The sequence below is a fragment of the Drosophila albomicans genome, chromosome X (genome assembly GCF_009650485.2).
Source record: "Drosophila albomicans strain 15112-1751.03 chromosome X, ASM965048v2, whole genome shotgun sequence".
Classification (NCBI taxonomy): domain Eukaryota; kingdom Metazoa; phylum Arthropoda; class Insecta; order Diptera; family Drosophilidae; genus Drosophila; species Drosophila albomicans.
This window is the reverse complement of record NC_047627.2, coordinates 2,195,142-2,213,155: the sequence shown is the minus strand read 5'-3', so window position 1 is coordinate 2,213,155 and position 18,014 is coordinate 2,195,142. Positions and strand designations below refer to the sequence as shown.

At 38.1% G+C, this 18,014-nt stretch overlaps 1 protein-coding gene across 6 annotated transcripts in view; it reads right to left on the bottom strand.

Annotated features, from left to right (window-relative positions):
- The window catches only part of LOC117576645 (microtubule-associated protein futsch), a 71,347-nt gene extending 54,544 nt beyond the window's left edge, over window positions 1–16,803 (bottom strand). For 2 of the 6 annotated variants that reach the window (XM_034261591.2, XM_052008470.1), the window contains exons 1-2: window positions 12,005–13,057; window positions 7,342–8,998 (exon numbers count right to left, since the gene is read on the bottom strand). In XM_034261591.2, the coding sequence (XP_034117482.1) occupies window positions 7,342–7,846 (505 nt within the window). In that variant the 5' untranslated portion in view covers window positions 7,847–8,998; window positions 12,005–13,057. Of the gene's footprint in view, window positions 1–7,341; window positions 8,999–11,857; window positions 11,971–12,004; window positions 13,058–14,858; window positions 14,948–15,839 lie in introns of those variants that run through there. The other 4 variants (XM_052008466.1, XM_052008469.1, XM_052008468.1 and 1 more) reach the window with 4 other exon arrangements.
- Between the last annotated feature and the right edge of the window lie 1,211 nt (window positions 16,804–18,014).

Below are 18,014 nucleotides of genomic sequence, written 5' to 3'. Positions count from 1 at the left end.
ATCATTTTCAAAATATACCGAAAATACTAAAAAAAACTAAAAATATACCAAATTGTATGTTTGGTATATCGATATAGTACACCATTCAAAATATACCATAGACGGCACAATATACCAGATTGTCGGCCAAAGCAACTAAAACCTCTAGTAAGTAGGCGTTTTTGCCCATACAAAAGAATTTCTTTAATAACTTCCACAATTTTTATCTGATCGCAACCAAATTATAATTATTACAGTAATTATTGCATATACCAAAATTCGTAACTCTAGCTTTAAAATTACGCTTGTTATTCGATTTTTTTGATTTGCGGGGGCGGAAGTGGGCGTGGCAAAAATTTGAAACAAACTTGATCTGCGTGCAAACATAACAAATGCTGTCGAAAAAAAATTACAGCTCTATCTCTTATAGTCTCTGAGATCCAGTGTTTCATACGGACGGACGGACAGACGGACATGGCTAGATCGTCTCGGCTGTTGACGCTGATCAAGAATATATATACTTTATAGGGTCGGAGATGCCTCCTTCTACCTGTTACATACATTTCCTGCCGGCACAAAGTTATAATACCCTTCTACCCTTTGGGTAGCGGGTATAATTACAGACTGAGAAATAAATTTACTGTTTAAAGAACATTAAAAAGCTATTAATGAAATAAATTTCATTTTGTGCAAAAATTATTGAAATTTGTATAACATGTTTTAGAAAACAATAAATTCCAAGACAATGTATGTAATTCCAAATCCCCAAAAATATAATATTCTCTTTATTCGAGCTTAAGAGTTGGTTATTAAAATGTATTCTGAAATGTTGTGATTACTATCTTGCTTGCACTGACTTAAACTCTTAATAAATTATTATATTTATAACTGCTAGCCATTGGGTAGAAGGTAATTATATTGTAATCTAAGGTATATTTTGTATTAATTAATTAATTACCTTATCAATGACCGAAATACAGGATTCGGCATATTTTAGTATAACTTTATATGGTTTACTTTGAATAGAGTAAAATACCAAATATTGCTTTTGGTATACATAAATATATTTTCGGTTTATTAATTTGGTATACTTGCAAGATATTACAACTTGTTTGCTTCTATTGAAAATGGGCAACGAGTATCTCACAGTCGAGTATTCTCCACTCAAGCTTTCTTACTTATTTTAAACTCATTTCAAGTGATCAATTGTATTTCACAGTTTGAATATGTTTGGTTTTCGTATGTCAGCAGGTATCTTGAGTCGATTATATCCGTCAACAAACGCATTACGTAAGAAAACAGTCGCAATATTTTTGGGAAGCAACAAATCTTTTGTGCATTCCCTTTTGAGTATTAGGATAATCTGTTAACTGGTTTACTCGTGCTTGTTTGCAAGGCAAGCGCAAGGCAAAAGCAGAAGCAGAAGCAAAACACTTGTCTGGTCATGTCATGTTTGCTGCTATTATGCTATCTTGTCATTGGCTTAACTTCAACGTGCAACTCGGCTTCAGCTTGCCCCCTTTTGCGGCAACACTGTGGATTAGCTCTAGTTACACACGAGCACTTATTGTTGTTCCTCGCTTCTCTTCTCGCGTCCCTTCCCTCGGCGTGTCCGTGTCTCTTGACTATTTTTTAGTGCTCCTAAAAATTGTGCATGAACGTGGAACGTGGAATAAGCAAACAAGGATTTCAGCAGCCGTTGGGCATGTGATGGGTCATTTTGCTGGGTCGCAGCTTCAAGTCACGTAGCCAAGTCGCTTGCCAGGCGATGACGTGTTGCTACAACTGCTGACCCCAGTCGGGACTGAGGTGGAAGTGGTTCGGGGGCGGGGGCGTGGCAGCATCAGGCTGTGTGTCTGTGTCTGTGTGTGTGTGTGTGTGTGTGTGTGCAGCCATCTGTCATAGGAGTGTATATAACACACATTGTCACGCAATTGACGAGCCCCAAACCCTTTTTTTTCGCTTTTGTCGCGTCGCTATTTATAGCCACAAAATCGAAGCGAGCCACGCACTTGACGCTCTCTCTCTCTCTCTCTCTCTCTCAGTGTGAGTTCTTTCTCCCTGCTCTCTTGACACTTGTCGCGTTGTCATTTGATCGATTTTTCAGCTCCCCAGAGAGAGAGAGAGAGAAAGAGATAGAGAGACCAGACCCGTCTCAACGGACAACAGCAGTTTGTTAGCCACCTGACAGTTGTCATAATAATATGTTGTGAGCGCACCTGACATGTTCCTTTAATGTCACCTTCACTTCCTTACCTTATTCCTAAGCACGTCTTATCTTTTTTTTGGTGACCTTGAACGCTGCTGCTCTTCATATTGATTTCTTTTTAAGTTAATTAAAAAACAAAAAACGCGCAGGTTGCGAAATGAAAGTCAAGCTATTAAACCAAATGAGCCAAGCGAAATTGTGCGCGTCTCTCTCTTCCCTCTCTCTCTCTCTATCTCTATCTCTATCTCGCTCTTTTAACGACCCTTGACCGTTAGAGCGCGTTTCAAATTAGGCTAATAAAATGAAAGAGCAAGGGACGCTGCAATTGAGCAGCGTAATTGTCATAATTAAGTGCGCCCCGGAGAGCAGAAAGGACGGAACGAGACGGGACGGAACGGAACGAGACGGGACGGGACGGGACAACTGCTGGCTAGTTCTCCGAAATATAAGTGACAGCGGAGACTTGCCTTCTTTTCCAGCCCGTTCTCTTCTCAGCCTGCCTTCCATCTCCAATCTCGGACAATAACTGATGCAGCTCTTCTCTCTCTCTCTCTCTCTCTCTCTCTCTCGTTTGGTTGTTTACTCTTTCGTTACGTTAACCCACTTACCAATCTTCCCTTCTTGTGTTCGCTGGCTCGCTCGTTCTCCCGTTTAACCCCTTGGCATTTCCCCAATTCATTTACAGTTTCTATTTGCTCAACCGTTGTCCGACGCAACTTGTTCGACCGTGTCACAAAATCAATTAAAAACTGCCGTGCTTGCTCTGCCGCTGACGCTGTGCTGACGCTGTGCTGACCACACCCGCTGTCATACCCCTGAGGAGGTCCTTCGAAAGCCGGAGCGATCCTCTCGTGCCTCGTGCCTCGCCTATTTGCACAGCAAACATGGCATTTTTTCGCTTTTCACACACACAGCAGAGAAAAACGCAGCAGAGCTGCAGGTAAATAGCGTCCAGAGAACAGTCCCCCCACCGCCTCTTCCTCACTCCCCGCTCCCCCCGCGGAAAAACAGCCCCTAGCAACGGGCGACTAATTTTTGCGCGCACGGTCAACTTTATTCTTGTGTTTTTTTTTTGTTTTTTTGGTAATTTCCGGCGCAATTTCGGGGCGCGTCAGCGAGACGAGGTCGAAGCTTGTTGTAGAGCAATTATGGCAGCACTTGTTACTACAGCTAGTTCTACAATAACTGCCACACCCAACACAAAAAAAGAACTATAAAATTAAAGCTGACTAGACAGATGGTGTCAATGTCTGCTCATCTCTGCGCTTGCATAAATCAAATATTTGCTAATAAGCCGACACACACACACTCACACACATACATGGATGTTGGCGGCGCCACTTCCGGCTGCAACTGTTGATCTCTGTGTGTGTGTGTGTGTGTGTGTTGTTCGCAGTGTAATGCAATCAACATGAAAATAATTAATACAATTGCTTTTAAAAGCAAACATGCTCGAGTGTGTGTGAGTAAGTGTCTGTGTATTTTGCATATCCTCTCTCTCTCTCTCTCTCGCTTTTTTGCAATTTTAATTAAATGGCAACGATTGCCGCATACTTTGAGGCGCAATTTGCTTCAATTGAATTACAAGCGGCATTTCCAATCGAGCTGCAAACAACAACAACAACTTCTGTGCCTCTCGCTTCACTCCTCAGTTGGGGGCGAACAATGCGATTAACTTGCATCCAAGTGCGCAACAAACGGCAAATATGCTCCAAGCAATTTAAACAACCAACTACTAACTGACTGTATATTAACGTTTTTATAAAACACACACACACACACACACAGTCATCCTAGATTGATTAACTCAACTACACATACAGAGTATCAATTGCATTCTACTATAATTGCGTCTGATTAAGTTTGTCTTCATTCGTTTTGCGGGTTGAATGCCTTCATCACAAATAATCATAAACCTAATGCTATTCGACGAATAAGTGTATTTAAGTTGCCATTTGCATTTACTACACTGAACAATAAGAACTCTTTCTAAAATCAAGAAAGAAAAGAAAAGATAAAGATTGTGTTCTTAAAAACACTTTAACATCAAAATCTTAAAAGTAAGAACATTACACCGTCAAATTTTCCACATTAAAACCGAACATTCTTCTTTTAGGTTACAAAATTCTGGAATTCATCGAATTTTCTATACATTATTTATCCTCGCTGTTAGTGTTTTCTCATTGTAGTCCTGGGCTTTAATGCTTCACAATTTTATAATAAATATTGCATAAGCAAACGGAATACTAATTAAATCATAAAATAGTAAAATATAAAGATATATTTTTAAATTTTATAATACGATTTGTGGGTCTTAGTTGTTTTGGATGGCAATCTGGTATATTTTGCACTCTATGGTATATTTTGAATATACTTTTGTATCAATATACCAAATATAGCCTTTTGTGGTATATTAATTTGGTATATTTTTGAATTAACACCGCACTATTTTGCTTTTATACACACACTCAAGACCACTCAACTAATGATTGTTGTAGTCAAATTCTTAGAACTAAGAGTTAGTAACTTTTTTCCCAGTAAATCCACATTATATTTTCGTTGTGTAATAATTCCTTGTTTCTTTTGGAAAAGCTTTTTAAACACATTAGAACTTTTCAGTAATTAAAGATTTCGAAACTTGGCAGCACAACTTTTCGATAAACTTTCATAAAAATATATGAAGTAATAATTGAATATTCAGTATCAAAAATATAAGAAAAAGTAGATTATATTACCTCTTAGAATTGTTTAAAAACCGTAAATTTGCATTAGCTATAGAATGTGATTGAACATTTCTTAATTGTTTGAAGAAGATGCCAATTAAAAAGACGCTAAATCTTTAATAAATATACAAACTCAACAACAACAATCTCTGTTTTTTTATTAAAGGGCTTATTTTTAGAAATAAATTAATATTCAGTAGCATGAAAAGGACATTTTTCCTGCTTGGAATTCTAATTAAAATTTTCTTTGACCGCAGAAACTGATTAAACAATGTTCCAATATTAATAAATGCATTACAAATACTAATGAGTTCAACCAGAGCTTTTCGTTTTTTATTAAAACTTTAAATAATTCTTTCATAATTGGTATTAAATTGAATATTCAGTAGCTGTATTTTTAGTTATCAGTAGTTGGTATTTGTATTAAAAATCAAAAACTTTCATAGACCATCGAAAATGATTAAACAACTACAAAATTATCTGAACAAATGCCAATTTCATTAAAAGTACATCATGGCAAGGAGAACAACTGAAAGTTGCTAAACTAAATTGCTAAACTTACTTAACTTAAACATTTGCGGCAAATGTTGCCACAAATTGCACTTTTTCCAACTACAAAGTTATCATCGAAATTTGCCGTCGGCTTTGAAATTGAATCGAGTTTGTAAAATGAGAATTTTCGATTATGCAACGAATAATGAAAATCCTATTAAAGCAAAATGATTGATTTTAATAAACACAACGACAGTGTCATTACAATAATTGCGCAATAAATAAACTCACACGAATTGACAATTTATTGGTCCAACTAAATTGAATTATCAAAACGAATGCGCATTAAAACGAATGAATATTATGTAATGCAAATTGTTGGAATTTCATATTCCAAAATACTATACAGATTCTTGGGGTGGAAAGTAGGCGATGGACAAGCCCAGATCATATAGCAATCGCTGCCACTTAACATAATTATGTACAAGGCGGACAACAACAGAAAAAAAAACAGAAGAAGAAAAAAAACTGTGCCAAGTGAAAATGAGCAAGAAAACGGCTAGTTAGAAGCGCAAAACGCCAAATGAAAAATTAAAAATGCAAAAATAGTACAAAATAAAAAAAAAACACAAGAAAACGAGACTGATCGACTACGAGATACCCGGTACACATTTTCAAGTAATGTCTGTTAAATATCCCAAATTAATATACTGAAAATATATTTATGTATACCAAAAGAAATATTTGGTATATTCTCTATTCAAAATATATACTTACAAAGCACTAAGCAAGTCGAAATGGCTCGATTGTGAAGTACTCGCTACTCATTTTCAATAAATGGAAAAAAGTAGTAATGCCTTTTAAACATACCAAATCAATATATCGAAAAATAGGAATGTATAAAAACAGCAATACTTGGTATATTCCTCCATCTAAAATATACCATGGAGCGCAAAATGAATCAAAGCAATTCGAAATCGCTCGACTGTGAAATACTTGCTATGCTTTTTCAATAAATACTAAACAGTATTTTTTATATATACCAAATTAGTAAGCCGAAAACATTTTAGTATATACCAAATCCAATATGTGGTATACTAATAAACAATGTAAAGATTAAGCATATGAAATTAATGTACCAAACAAATATTAAGGTATACCAAAAGTACTATTTGGCATACTGTTGCATTCAAAATATACCATAATTTAAGTGCATATAAAATCGCCAGCTGTTCACACTAATTTATACTACCCTTCTAGCTGGTTGAGAGGCGCGGGTATAAAAATGTAAAACTGAAAACTAAAAACTAAAAAACCACAACTGGGCATTGACTATGAAAATTGACCAGCAGACACATGTCTAAGAGGGAGAAGAGGGAGACGAGGGAGAAGAGGGAGAAGGCCAGCTAATTAGACGGCGTGTCGGCAGTCAGCAAAGTGTGAAAATGAGCAGCTCATGCCGAGTGGGTGGTGACTTGGGTGGTGATTGTGAAGAGACAGCGACGAAGTGGAGCTGAAGTGGAGTGAATTCGAATTGGATTGAAATTGGAATTGGAATTGGATTAGATTGGCACGCGACGTCAATTGCTGAGGCGTAGCATTCGCCTTGCCGTCGGCCATAAACTCCATTCCAACAGTTTGTCCGTCTGTCCGTCCGTCCGTCTGTCTGTTCGTCTTTTCGTCTTTCTTGTTTGCCAGCTCCCCTCGAGCTTCAGTCGAGCTCATCATTTGCATATATGCAAACTTTCTAACAGAGCGTTGCGAATAATTTATGCTGATTAGCTAAACTCGACTTTTGTTGAGTTTCGGCTTTAACTTTGGCTTTGGCTTTGGCTCTACGTGCCGCTTTTGATGTTCAATTCAATTCATATGTATAGTAAGTATGTGTGGGTGTTTAGTACTCGTATATAACGAGTGTGAAAGTAGAAGCTGACTTACCCTTGAGCAGATGCTGCAAGATGTTGTCCTTGTGCTCCTCCGAGTGCGGCTCGCCCATCACAATGAGCAAATAGCAGCCAGTTAGCGGACTGGGCGGTCCAACCATGCCCCCAGCCAAACTAGAGGCGCCACCGCCATCCGAGCAAGCGGTATCCAGCGGTGGACGTCCGCCGATCTCCGACGGTGGCAACGAGCTGGCACCAGCATCAGTTGCCGCATCGTCGCCAGCATCGCCAGCAGCTGCCGCTTGCAGGACACCGCCGCCAGCATCTCCGGCAGCTTCAGCCTCTGCAGCAGCTGCAGCACCAGCTGCGCCTTCACCCTGGGCCACTGAGGGCGTGGCAAGTGGCAAGTCATTCCCATTGCCGTTTAGAGCGGCGGTTTGGTCCGCTGCGTTGGCTGCCATTGCGGCAACTTCGCTTGCTCCGACGGCGACTGCAGCTGCAGCTGGAGTTGTTGCAGTTGTTGTTGTTGTTGTTGTTGTTGGTTTTGGCCGATCTCCCATCACAGTTGTTGTTGTTGTTCACACAGTCACCGGGCACAACACAAAAAAATACAAAACAAATTTCTTGTCGCACACTTGAAAAAAAACAATCGTAATCAACGAAAATGTGTTTCGCTTTTGCTTGGCGGCAGAGTTTTTGAAACTCGGCCTCGGCACAAACACTAGCGTTCTCGCTCTCGCTCGCTCGTTCTCTCACTCTGTGTCGCACTCACACTGTGTCTGTCTCTGTCTTGCGCTGCGTTTCTTACACGTCAAATTTCTTGGAAATGTTGCGGTAAAAACGTCCGAAGCTCAGTCTTAACTGTTGGGCGGGCGGCTGACGAAGGAGGGAGGGGCGTGGCAGAATTTGCCACTTCACTTCACACGCTTCTTTCTTTTTGCTTGTTATTGTTATTGTTATTGTTGTTGTTGGAGTTACTTTTTGTTGTACTTTTTGTTTGCTGGCCGTGACTTTGGCGCTTTTTTATGAGTTCTTCACTTTGTGTTTTATTTTCGTTTTTCGTTTTTCTTTTTTATTAATTAATTATTTGTATTTTTCGTTTTCTGTTTTCTGTGTTGTCTCTCAATGTCTGCGTAATTGGTTTTTCTTTATATTGGAAATTACATTAATTTTTGCGATTCTTTTGGTTTTTTTTTTTTTATACGTTGTTATTTATTGTGCACACTTTGAAGCTGTGATAGATATTTTTTTCTTTTCGTTTAAAATTAAAGTAATATTTGTTTAGCGTTTTTCTTTTGGAAATACTTTTATTTTGTTTTTAGTTTGGATTAAATTTTGCAGCGATTGGCGTGTTTGGTTTTAGTTGTTTTTTATTTTGTTTTGTTTTTTTATTTTCTCAATACAATGAATTAATTGTAATTTTTAAAGGTTTCTTTTTGTTTTCTTTTCTGTAGATTTGGACTAGCTTTTTACTTGTAGCAATGTTTTTTTTTTTCGATAATAATATTTGTCTTTTTATGTTTATGTGTTTGTGTAATTTGAATTTGCAAAAATCGTACTTTTTGGTTTTATTTTCTTTTTGCTGATGATGAGTTGCGTCTATATATTTATATTAATCTCTTTTTCAATAATTTTTTTATTAATTAATCTCGTGATTTTTGTTTTTCATTTAGCTTTATTCGTTTGCTTTTGCTTGTGGAATATCATCAAATCTGGAAAGGGATAACGAAAAGTATTTTATTAGTTTACTCTTACATTATACATGAAACAAAAATTTTAGAAATTAACTTTTTTTTTGTATTTCTAAACTTGTATTTTATAAAAATTTTAGTCACATTATACAAAAAAAAACATGAACAAGTTAAGTAAAATTTTCTATGTTTTATGTTAATTGAGTTGTAAACACTTGAATTGTAGTTTTAAATAAATGTGCATTTCATATTCAGAAATTAAAAAAAAAAAAAACAAAATTATTTATGTTTTATGTTTATGTAGTTCTAAACACTTGAATTTATTTGAGTTCAGAATTTTGTTCCCAGTTTAATAGATTTGAAAACATTTGAATCTATTGAATGTAAAGTGCATAAGGACTTCTTTTTTTTTTGTGTTTGATTGATGCAATAATATTGTACTATATATATTGATAAAACTCAGTCTGTGCTCAGAGTTCTTTTAGGCTGAATATCCGCAACTTGAATGGCATCTAAAGCACTTTTATTTCACAGTTTTCGTGTTTTGTGTTGCTTTCCCCGTTTTCCCTATTCGCTCTGTTCTTCTCTCAGCTCTCTCTCTCTCTCTCTCTCTCTCTCATCTGCCGGCTGTCGCTGCACTTATGACAACTCGAGAGGCGACCATTTAGCACTGCCCAATGCAAGTTTGCAATCTCCACTCTCCCCCTTCCCTTTGCCATCCCTTTGCTGCCCCTTGGAAGTCGCATCCAGACAAGCAGACGAACGAACCAGGCGAGGATGGAGCTATAAAAAGCCATAGACAAGCAGCACCGCATATAAATGCATTGAACTTTGGCCGTGTTGCTGACGACAACAACAACAACAACAAGAACAAATGGCACATATGTAGCACACACACACACACACACACACATAGTGCACACTCACACACCCCAAAAAAGATGTCGTCATCGCTCCATGGCAACGACGACAACATCGACGTCATCAGGCGCTGGCGTTGCCTGACTGACTGAATGTGAAAACTATAAAAAGCAGCGACAACAACGACAACAACATCAACAGTAACAACAACAAGAACAACAGCAGCAACTCCTTTTGATATTTTTGTCGCAACGTTGTTAGTTGTAATCCTTCATTGTAGTTGTTGTTGTTGTTGTTGTTGCTTTCCTTTCGACTTGGACTTGGTCGCGTGCCGGGTCTACGTGCACCGCATTCCCCCTCCCTCCTCTACACCCCACTCGTTGCCACCTCGTTGCGCACCGCTGACGCTGCCTCAGCTCCAGTTGTTGTTGCTGTTGTACGTTGTCTCCGTAGCCGCCTCATGTTGGTGGCGTTTGTCGGCCGATGGATGAATCACCCAAGCAGTTGCCGGCAATGCATACACCCAACACACACACACACACACACACCCAACACACACACACACATGCATACTCATGTAAGTAATGTTGTGTTCTTAGTTCTCTGAATTCTGCGTTCTGAGTTCTGAGTTTTGTGACGGATGCCAAACGCAATGAAATTTGCATTACTTTAGGGCTATCTTTCTCTTTTGGCGAGATGTTGTTGGGGGCCTTGGTCTTGGTCTTGTTTCTGGTTCTGTTTCTACTTCTGGTTAGTCTTCTTCTTACTCATTTGCTTGCTCTTGGCCACGCCTTTGGCTCTGCGCGAGTTTTGATTGATGAGTTTTGTTGTTTTTATTTCTTTTTGCTATTTTTGGGCCCAATTTAATATTTTTTTCTTGCTCATCATATATGCAGCTGATGCGTTGAACTCGCGCTAAAGTCAAGAGCAAACGGAACCAAATACTCTTCTATGTTTCTTAGGGGGGAACATTTCAAGTACACTTCTATATGAATTGATGACTTGATGAATTCAAACAACAAACTAATGAAATCTATATCGAAAAATCGATTATTTTATTATTTTTCTGACGATGCATTAGTTCTTTGTTGGTGACTCTGAAATTTCAGTTACTAAAAGTTGAATATTAGTTCATTCAGTTACTAAAAGTTGAACTTGAGTTTATTGTAGATGACTGAAATTTTTATCACCACTATCTATCAACAAGATTGATACATTTTTCTTGTTTCTCGCTTAGCAATATTTGATTGGCATTTAAAGAAAACTTTTTGTGTGAACTATGCTCAAAAATTGAAACTTTTTGATTAGCATTAGATTAGAATAGCATTTTCTCTATAATTTATTAATACTTCAAGAAACCTAGTGAAGCTCTTCACTGGCAAAACTTCAGTATCGATTTTATAGTGCTTAAGGCAAATCGCAAGAACTGCAAACTATTCCAGTTATAAACCTGTCTTGCAATGATCTCTTTTTGCAGGCTTTCTTCGGTAATAAACTCATTACAATCTTCAGTTTTCGCTTGAGTCACGCAATGCTAAAAACAATTTGCAATTTGCAATTAAGCATTGATTGGCGCGAGAGTTGATAGCGAAGAGAACATGGAACAAATAAATAACTAAGCACCACTGTTGAAGAAGATCACAAGAAAAAAAAAATACTATATAATACTATATATGATATGTGTGTGCAACGTACAAGAACTGCTATGCAACTGGGATGTAAGTCGAAGCCGCAATGGAACGGAACTGAACTGAACTCAACTCGACTCCACTCCAGCTGCAAAAAGGAAGTTGTAGAATCAATAGGTCACACACAAACACACAGGCACACATACAGCAGACACACTTGCACACACACACACACACACACACATGCAGACAGCACGTGTTGTAGTTGTAAGCAAATGGGGAGAAGTGTAACAATTCGTTATATGATATCACCGCAGGAAGCCACAAAAACCACCAACGAACCAAGGAACCAACAAAAAAAAACAAAAACAACAACAGAGAATGAAGTTACAGCAGAGGAAGAAGAAGCACCAGTTTTTACACACACACACACATACACCACAGATTTGTCACTTTAATTGCGAACGCGAAAAAAAAGTTGTAAAAAAAATTGTACTAGGAGTTGAAGTATTTTTTTTTGTTTTGTCTTTCAATTTACTTCTTCGCTTTTTTTTTTTTTTGCTTGTGTGATTTTCTTATTTTTTTCTTTTTTTTTTTCTTGTTTGCTGGGTGTTGAGGAGCTGCTGCCGCGGCTGCTGCTGCTGATTTACTGCTGCTGCTGCTGCTGCTGATGATGATTTTGCGACTTCTGCTTCAACTGCCTCGATGTTGTGTGTGTGTGTTACTTCTTCTTCTTCTTGTTTTCGTGTTTTTTCGTTTGCTGCAAACGTTTTGAAAGCTCGACGACGACTGATTCTCTGGCCGGAACAACTCGCAATACGAAGCGGCGTCCACGTTGTCGGCATTGTCGGCAGCGACAGCGACAGCCACAGCGACGCGACAGCGACAGCAGCGAAGCAACGGCGACGAGTAGTCGCCGTTTGTTGGTCTGCACAGGCACAGGCACAGGGACAGGCACAGCAAACTTCACTTGTGTGTTGTTGTTGTTTTGTATTTTGCCGTTATTGGAATTTCCAGGCTGCGTCTGCGTGCGCGTCGCTTTGCTTTGCTTCGCTTCGTTTCGCTGTGAAGCTTTTTGCTCTTTCTGTTGCTGTTGCTGTTGCTGTTGCTTTTGCTTTGTGCAAAACTGCTGTTTTCAGTCTGCGCCGAACAGCTGGGCCCGAAAAAGGCTCGTCCCTCTTCCTAGTGCGTTTCGCTTTCGTCGTCTGGCGGCCGGCTTTGCTAGCAACAACTACAACGATAGCGACAGCAGCAGCAGCAGCAGCAGAAGCAGCACTCGCCGCTTCCAGTTCGTTTCAGTTCGTTTCCCATTCGTTTCGCTTTCGTTCAGTTTCGTTCGTGTTTCGTTTTGCTTGTCTCGTTACTGGCGCCTTCTTCGATGGCCCGGCTAACCATCCGTTCCATGCCGGCCAACATTTTGCCAGTCATTCTCGCTGGCCTCGACGTCGTTTGATTTTTCAATATGCCGCCTTGCCTTTGCCATTCTTTTTTCTTTTTGTTGTTGTTTTCCTCATTTTTTGTGTGGAGTTGGCGCAATGAAAACTCGTCTTTTACTTTGTTAGGGTGAGAGTATGAAGCTCGCTTCCCCGTTTTAGCGCCTACTAGCATTCAAAGGTCTAGCAAGCAACTGTATAGCCTACTTTTTAGCCACAATTCCTTTATATATGTGATTTGCGTACATAAAGTACAAGACTTTTGAAACCAAATATTAAATAATAATACCCGGTAGTGAATAGCAAAATTATTATTTTTCAATAACTACTAAATTAAGCTAAAACAGAATTAAAAAAAATCATTTTCTGATCACTTATAGGAACAAAAATTGAATAAAACTATTGGAATTTAATATTAAATTCCGCAATAAAAAATTCTTCATAGGATCGAACCACAGATTTATTTATTGATTCATTTATCGTAACAAAAATTAAGCAATTTATATTGGAAATTAATACTATAATCTGCACAACAAAAAATATTTGAGAAAACGCATAATTAAAACAATAAATACAGATATATAAATATTAAAGCAGAAATGTAGCAAATAAAAATATGTTTCCTGTTTAATCTATTGCCTAACACAATTTAAGAATTAAATAATTGGTTGATTCTTAATACTTTAATGAAGAAAAATTTATTTTGAACTCAAATCTAAACCTTAAAATAAATTGATAAAAAGAAAATAGCAAAAAATATCCATTAATATTACTTGTATTAAATAGAAAATGTAGTAAACACTTATTTTACATAGTAAAATCACATACTTCTCGTGATCAAGGTTCAAAATAAACAATCTTTGAATGTTGGATACTTTTAAACTATACCATGTTATAATACTATACTATATCAATACTTTAATAACTATCACTATAACAATACTATCTAGAATAATATTATACTACTACATTCAATACTATCAATAATTGAATAATTTGAATTTTTCTTGTACTCTTTTGTAATTGAGCTGCTTATAAAAATATTGGGATTGTTTTTCTAAAATAAACAAATCTCTTGTCCACGCCCAATAGTTGTCTTTTATGTCAATAATTATAGTGATTCTTTCCAATAGAAAGAATTACATATAGTTCATCTCAACCTCTATTTGGTATAGAGTAATTCTATATTCATTAAAAAAACAAGTAAGAAAGTTACAGTCGAGTGTGCTCGACTGTGAGATACCCGCTACCCATTTTTAATAAAGGCAATATATTGCGGTATCATTTTCAAAATATACCGAAAATACTAAAAAAAAATACTAAAAATATACCAAATGGTATGTTTGGTATATCGATTTAGTACACCATTCAAAATATACCATAGACGGCTCAATATACCAGATTGTCAGCCAAAGCAAATAAGCCTCTAGTAAGTAGGCGTTTTCGCCCATACAAAAGTATTTCTTTAATAACTTCGACAATTATTATCGGATCGCAACCAAATCATAACTACTATAGTTATTATTATATATACCAAAATTGGCAACTCTAGCTTTAAAATTACGCTTGTTATTCGATGTTTTTTTTTATTTGCGGGGGCGGAAGTGGGCGTGGCAAAAATTTGAAACAAACTTGATCTGCGTGCAAACATAACAAATGCTGTCGAAAAAAAAATTATAGCTCTATCTCTAGCTCTATAGTCTCTGAGATCTAGGTCTTCATACGGACAGACGGACAGACACACAGACGGACAGACGGACATGGCTATATCGTCTCGGCTGTTGACGCTGATCAAGAATATATATACACAAAAGTTATAATACCCTTCTACCCTATGGGTAGCGGGTATAAAAAGTAGCTAAGCATGAAAATGTTTTTCAAATATTCTGCAACTCTTAAGTGTGATCGACAGTTAGCCAACTACTTTATACACAAATTGTATAGAAGTCGGATATTTACGTGTTGCCGCTGTCTGCAAAATGAGACGTCCTTCGAGCCGGGTTGAGCTTGATTATTCGAAATGCCGCTCGTTAAGACATGCAGAAGACACTTGAATCGCAACTGAGTCGCTTGGCCAGACAGTACGGCGGAGACAGGCTCGAGTTGCGTCGCGTCGTCGACGACGACGACGACTGGAAGGCCGTGGATGCACATGATGTGCGAATAGGCAACACTAATGAAATTACGCAACTTCCAGTAGCTCGACGAGCGAAAGAGACAGCTGCAAAAAGTTAAACGCAAGCAAAGTGCGAGGATCGGCAACACATTAAAAATGGCGCATCAAAGAAGAAATATGAAACGAAACGAAACGAAAGAAACGAAAGAAAAAAAACGACAGCAGCTCGCTCAACCTCAACCTGACTGGAAGGCAGACGACAACCACCTGATTTTGCAATAACAGAGACAAGCAGCCAAACAGCTGCCAGCAAAGTAAATATTGATTTTGCCTGCTGCGCTGTCGTTTGTCGTTTGCCTTTTGCCTTTTGACGACTGCCGCTTTCTGCTTTGCCGGCTGTTCTCACTCACTGCGCTGCTGCTGCTGCTGAATGCACGATTTCTACGTTATGGCGCCACAAACAGCTGGCAAATCTCTCTCTCTGTGTCTCCATTGCACTCTCTTTCTCTCTTACTGACGCTGTCGCTCTCGCTCAGCTGTGCGACTAATCAACCGTTGGATTTTCAAATCAACTTGGCGTGTGCAAATGCAACATGCTCAAAGATCAAAGTCAAATTAAATGACGAAATTCATTACAATACTTTCTAATGCTTTAGTTCTTCACAAGTTAATTCGTTAAACTGTTAGTTTCATAAAAAAAAAATGTAAAATAAAAATATGGAATATGGAATTTTTCAAATTTAAATCTCTTCATTGTTTCATAGGAATCTTATTTATCTCATAATTTTAAATATTTTTACATAATAATAGCACATTTTACTCACATTTTTATTTGTTTTGTAGTCTGTGTAATAGTTAGATTGATAATATTTACTTATATAATTTGTGTTTAACATTCACTTTGCACTATGGATGGAGCAACTTATTACTTGTTATTCAGCTTGATTTTCGTTAATAATATTTTATAATTGCTAAAGCTTTTTCTCAAAATATTTGTTGGCCTTTATCTGTAAATTTGTTTACTTTATGAATATTATTTTTGGTTTTGGTTTTGTTAATTGTTATTAAGCTTAGCACAAAAAATGGACTTCGGACTGCAGTCTGTCGTTATGTTTTAACAAACTTAACAGTATTTTTTATCTTTGAATAACTTAATTACGTATTTTGTAGTTTTTAATTTTGTTTTTGTTTTTGGTTATTTTAGTTAGCAAAAGCGTTTGTTGTTTTGCAAAAAGCACTAACACAATTTTGTATCAAGTTTGTCTTTGGCCAATTTGTATTCAAATTTATAACTTATTTGTATGTGCAAATAATTTCAATAGTTATCGAATTGTTCACAATAAATCGTAGTGAACTTTTAGGCGCTGTTTCTTCGTCGTCGTCGTCTTTGTTGTTGTTGTTGTTGTTGTTCTTCCAGCTGTTGTTGTTGCAGCTGAGCAACTTTAGGTTTGATTTGCGTTAAACAGAAATAAACTTTAGACGGATATTGATTTTTTTTTTCTTTTTTTGTTGGTTTTGTTTTTTTGCTGTTGCTGTTGCTGCTGCTGTTAGTGAATTGCTGTTCTAGTTGTTGCTGTCATTGGGCGTCGTAGACTGGACAAGTTTGGGGCTGACCCCGGATAACACTGCGCACCTCCCCGCACCGCACTTGGCAGCTGCTGCTGAGTCTTGTTTAATTGATTGATTGCCGCAAAGTTGTTGTTGTGTTGGGCGAACACGCGACGACGACGCACTTGGCGAATGTTTTAAACAATTTAACTTTCAACTTTTGGCAGTTGCACAAATTGCTGACTAACTGACTGACTGACTGACTGAGTGACTGACTGACTGACGGACTGAATGGCTGACTGGCTTGTCACAAATTACGATACGGCTCTGCTGACTCTGCTTACTCTGCTCGGCCGCACGACTGCAGAGTTTACGGCGATGTCGTTACCATCGTGCGCAACATTTTTCCAATTCACAGCAGCGGCAAAGTGTGTGTGTGTGTGTCTATGTGTGTGTTGTTGCCGCTCTCACGTTGCTGTTGCTGTTGTCATCGCTGCTGACTTTTGTGGCACATTGGAAGCAATATATTGCAAAGCAAAAAAGAAAAAAAACATGTGACAGCATTTTAGCCGCTTCCAATGGCGCAAGCGCAGACGCAAGCAACAACAACAGCTGCCTAAGACTTGTGTCAGTCGGAGTGTCAGCCGACAGCTGTCCGAACAGCAGCAAACGAACAGCTGTTTTCTTGGCCAGAAGAACACCCGATTAATATGCAATAGAAATGCGACGATGTTAATTTCGCCGGTTAGAGAATGAGATACTCCAGAGAGAGAGAGAGAGAGAGAGAGAGAGAGAGAGAGAGAGAGAAAGAGATATGCGCAGCTGACTAAAGTATCGAGAAGAAACAATTTTACATTTCCGTAGTATTCTTCTCTTCAGCCTCAGTTTCTGTTTGGCTTTTCGCTGACTCTCTGAAATGTCAGAGTTCAGGCACTTTAACACAAAATAAAAGACCACGCCCAGGCTAATCCAATCAAAGCCTAAACAATTTCAAGTTTGAAGCCGCATGCATGCATAGTAACAATATGTGCTGTTGATTTCTCTAGTATTTGTTTAATTTTTTTCATTTTTGGGAATGTGCCACACCCCTTTTCGAAGTCAACAACATTGCTGAAGGGCAGTCAAAATGCTTACAAATGCAGCGACAGCACGCAGCCCACCCATTAAGCCAGAGAGCGAAAGAGAGAGAGATAGAGAGAGAGAGAGAGAACAGTTGAATTTCATTTAATTATGACTTAACACGAAATGGCGTTGCATACTTAGCGGCGCCGACTATGCAAGCCAAGAAAATGCCTTTACCCTCGCTCCAACCAACACAATTACAACAACAACAACAGTAACGAGAACAACATCGCGTCGCGTCGTCTGTTCTCTATGCACCCCCTTCCCCCTCCCGCCAGCCGCCTAATTTCAAAAGTTTGCGACACGAACCACGACGAACACAACATGCC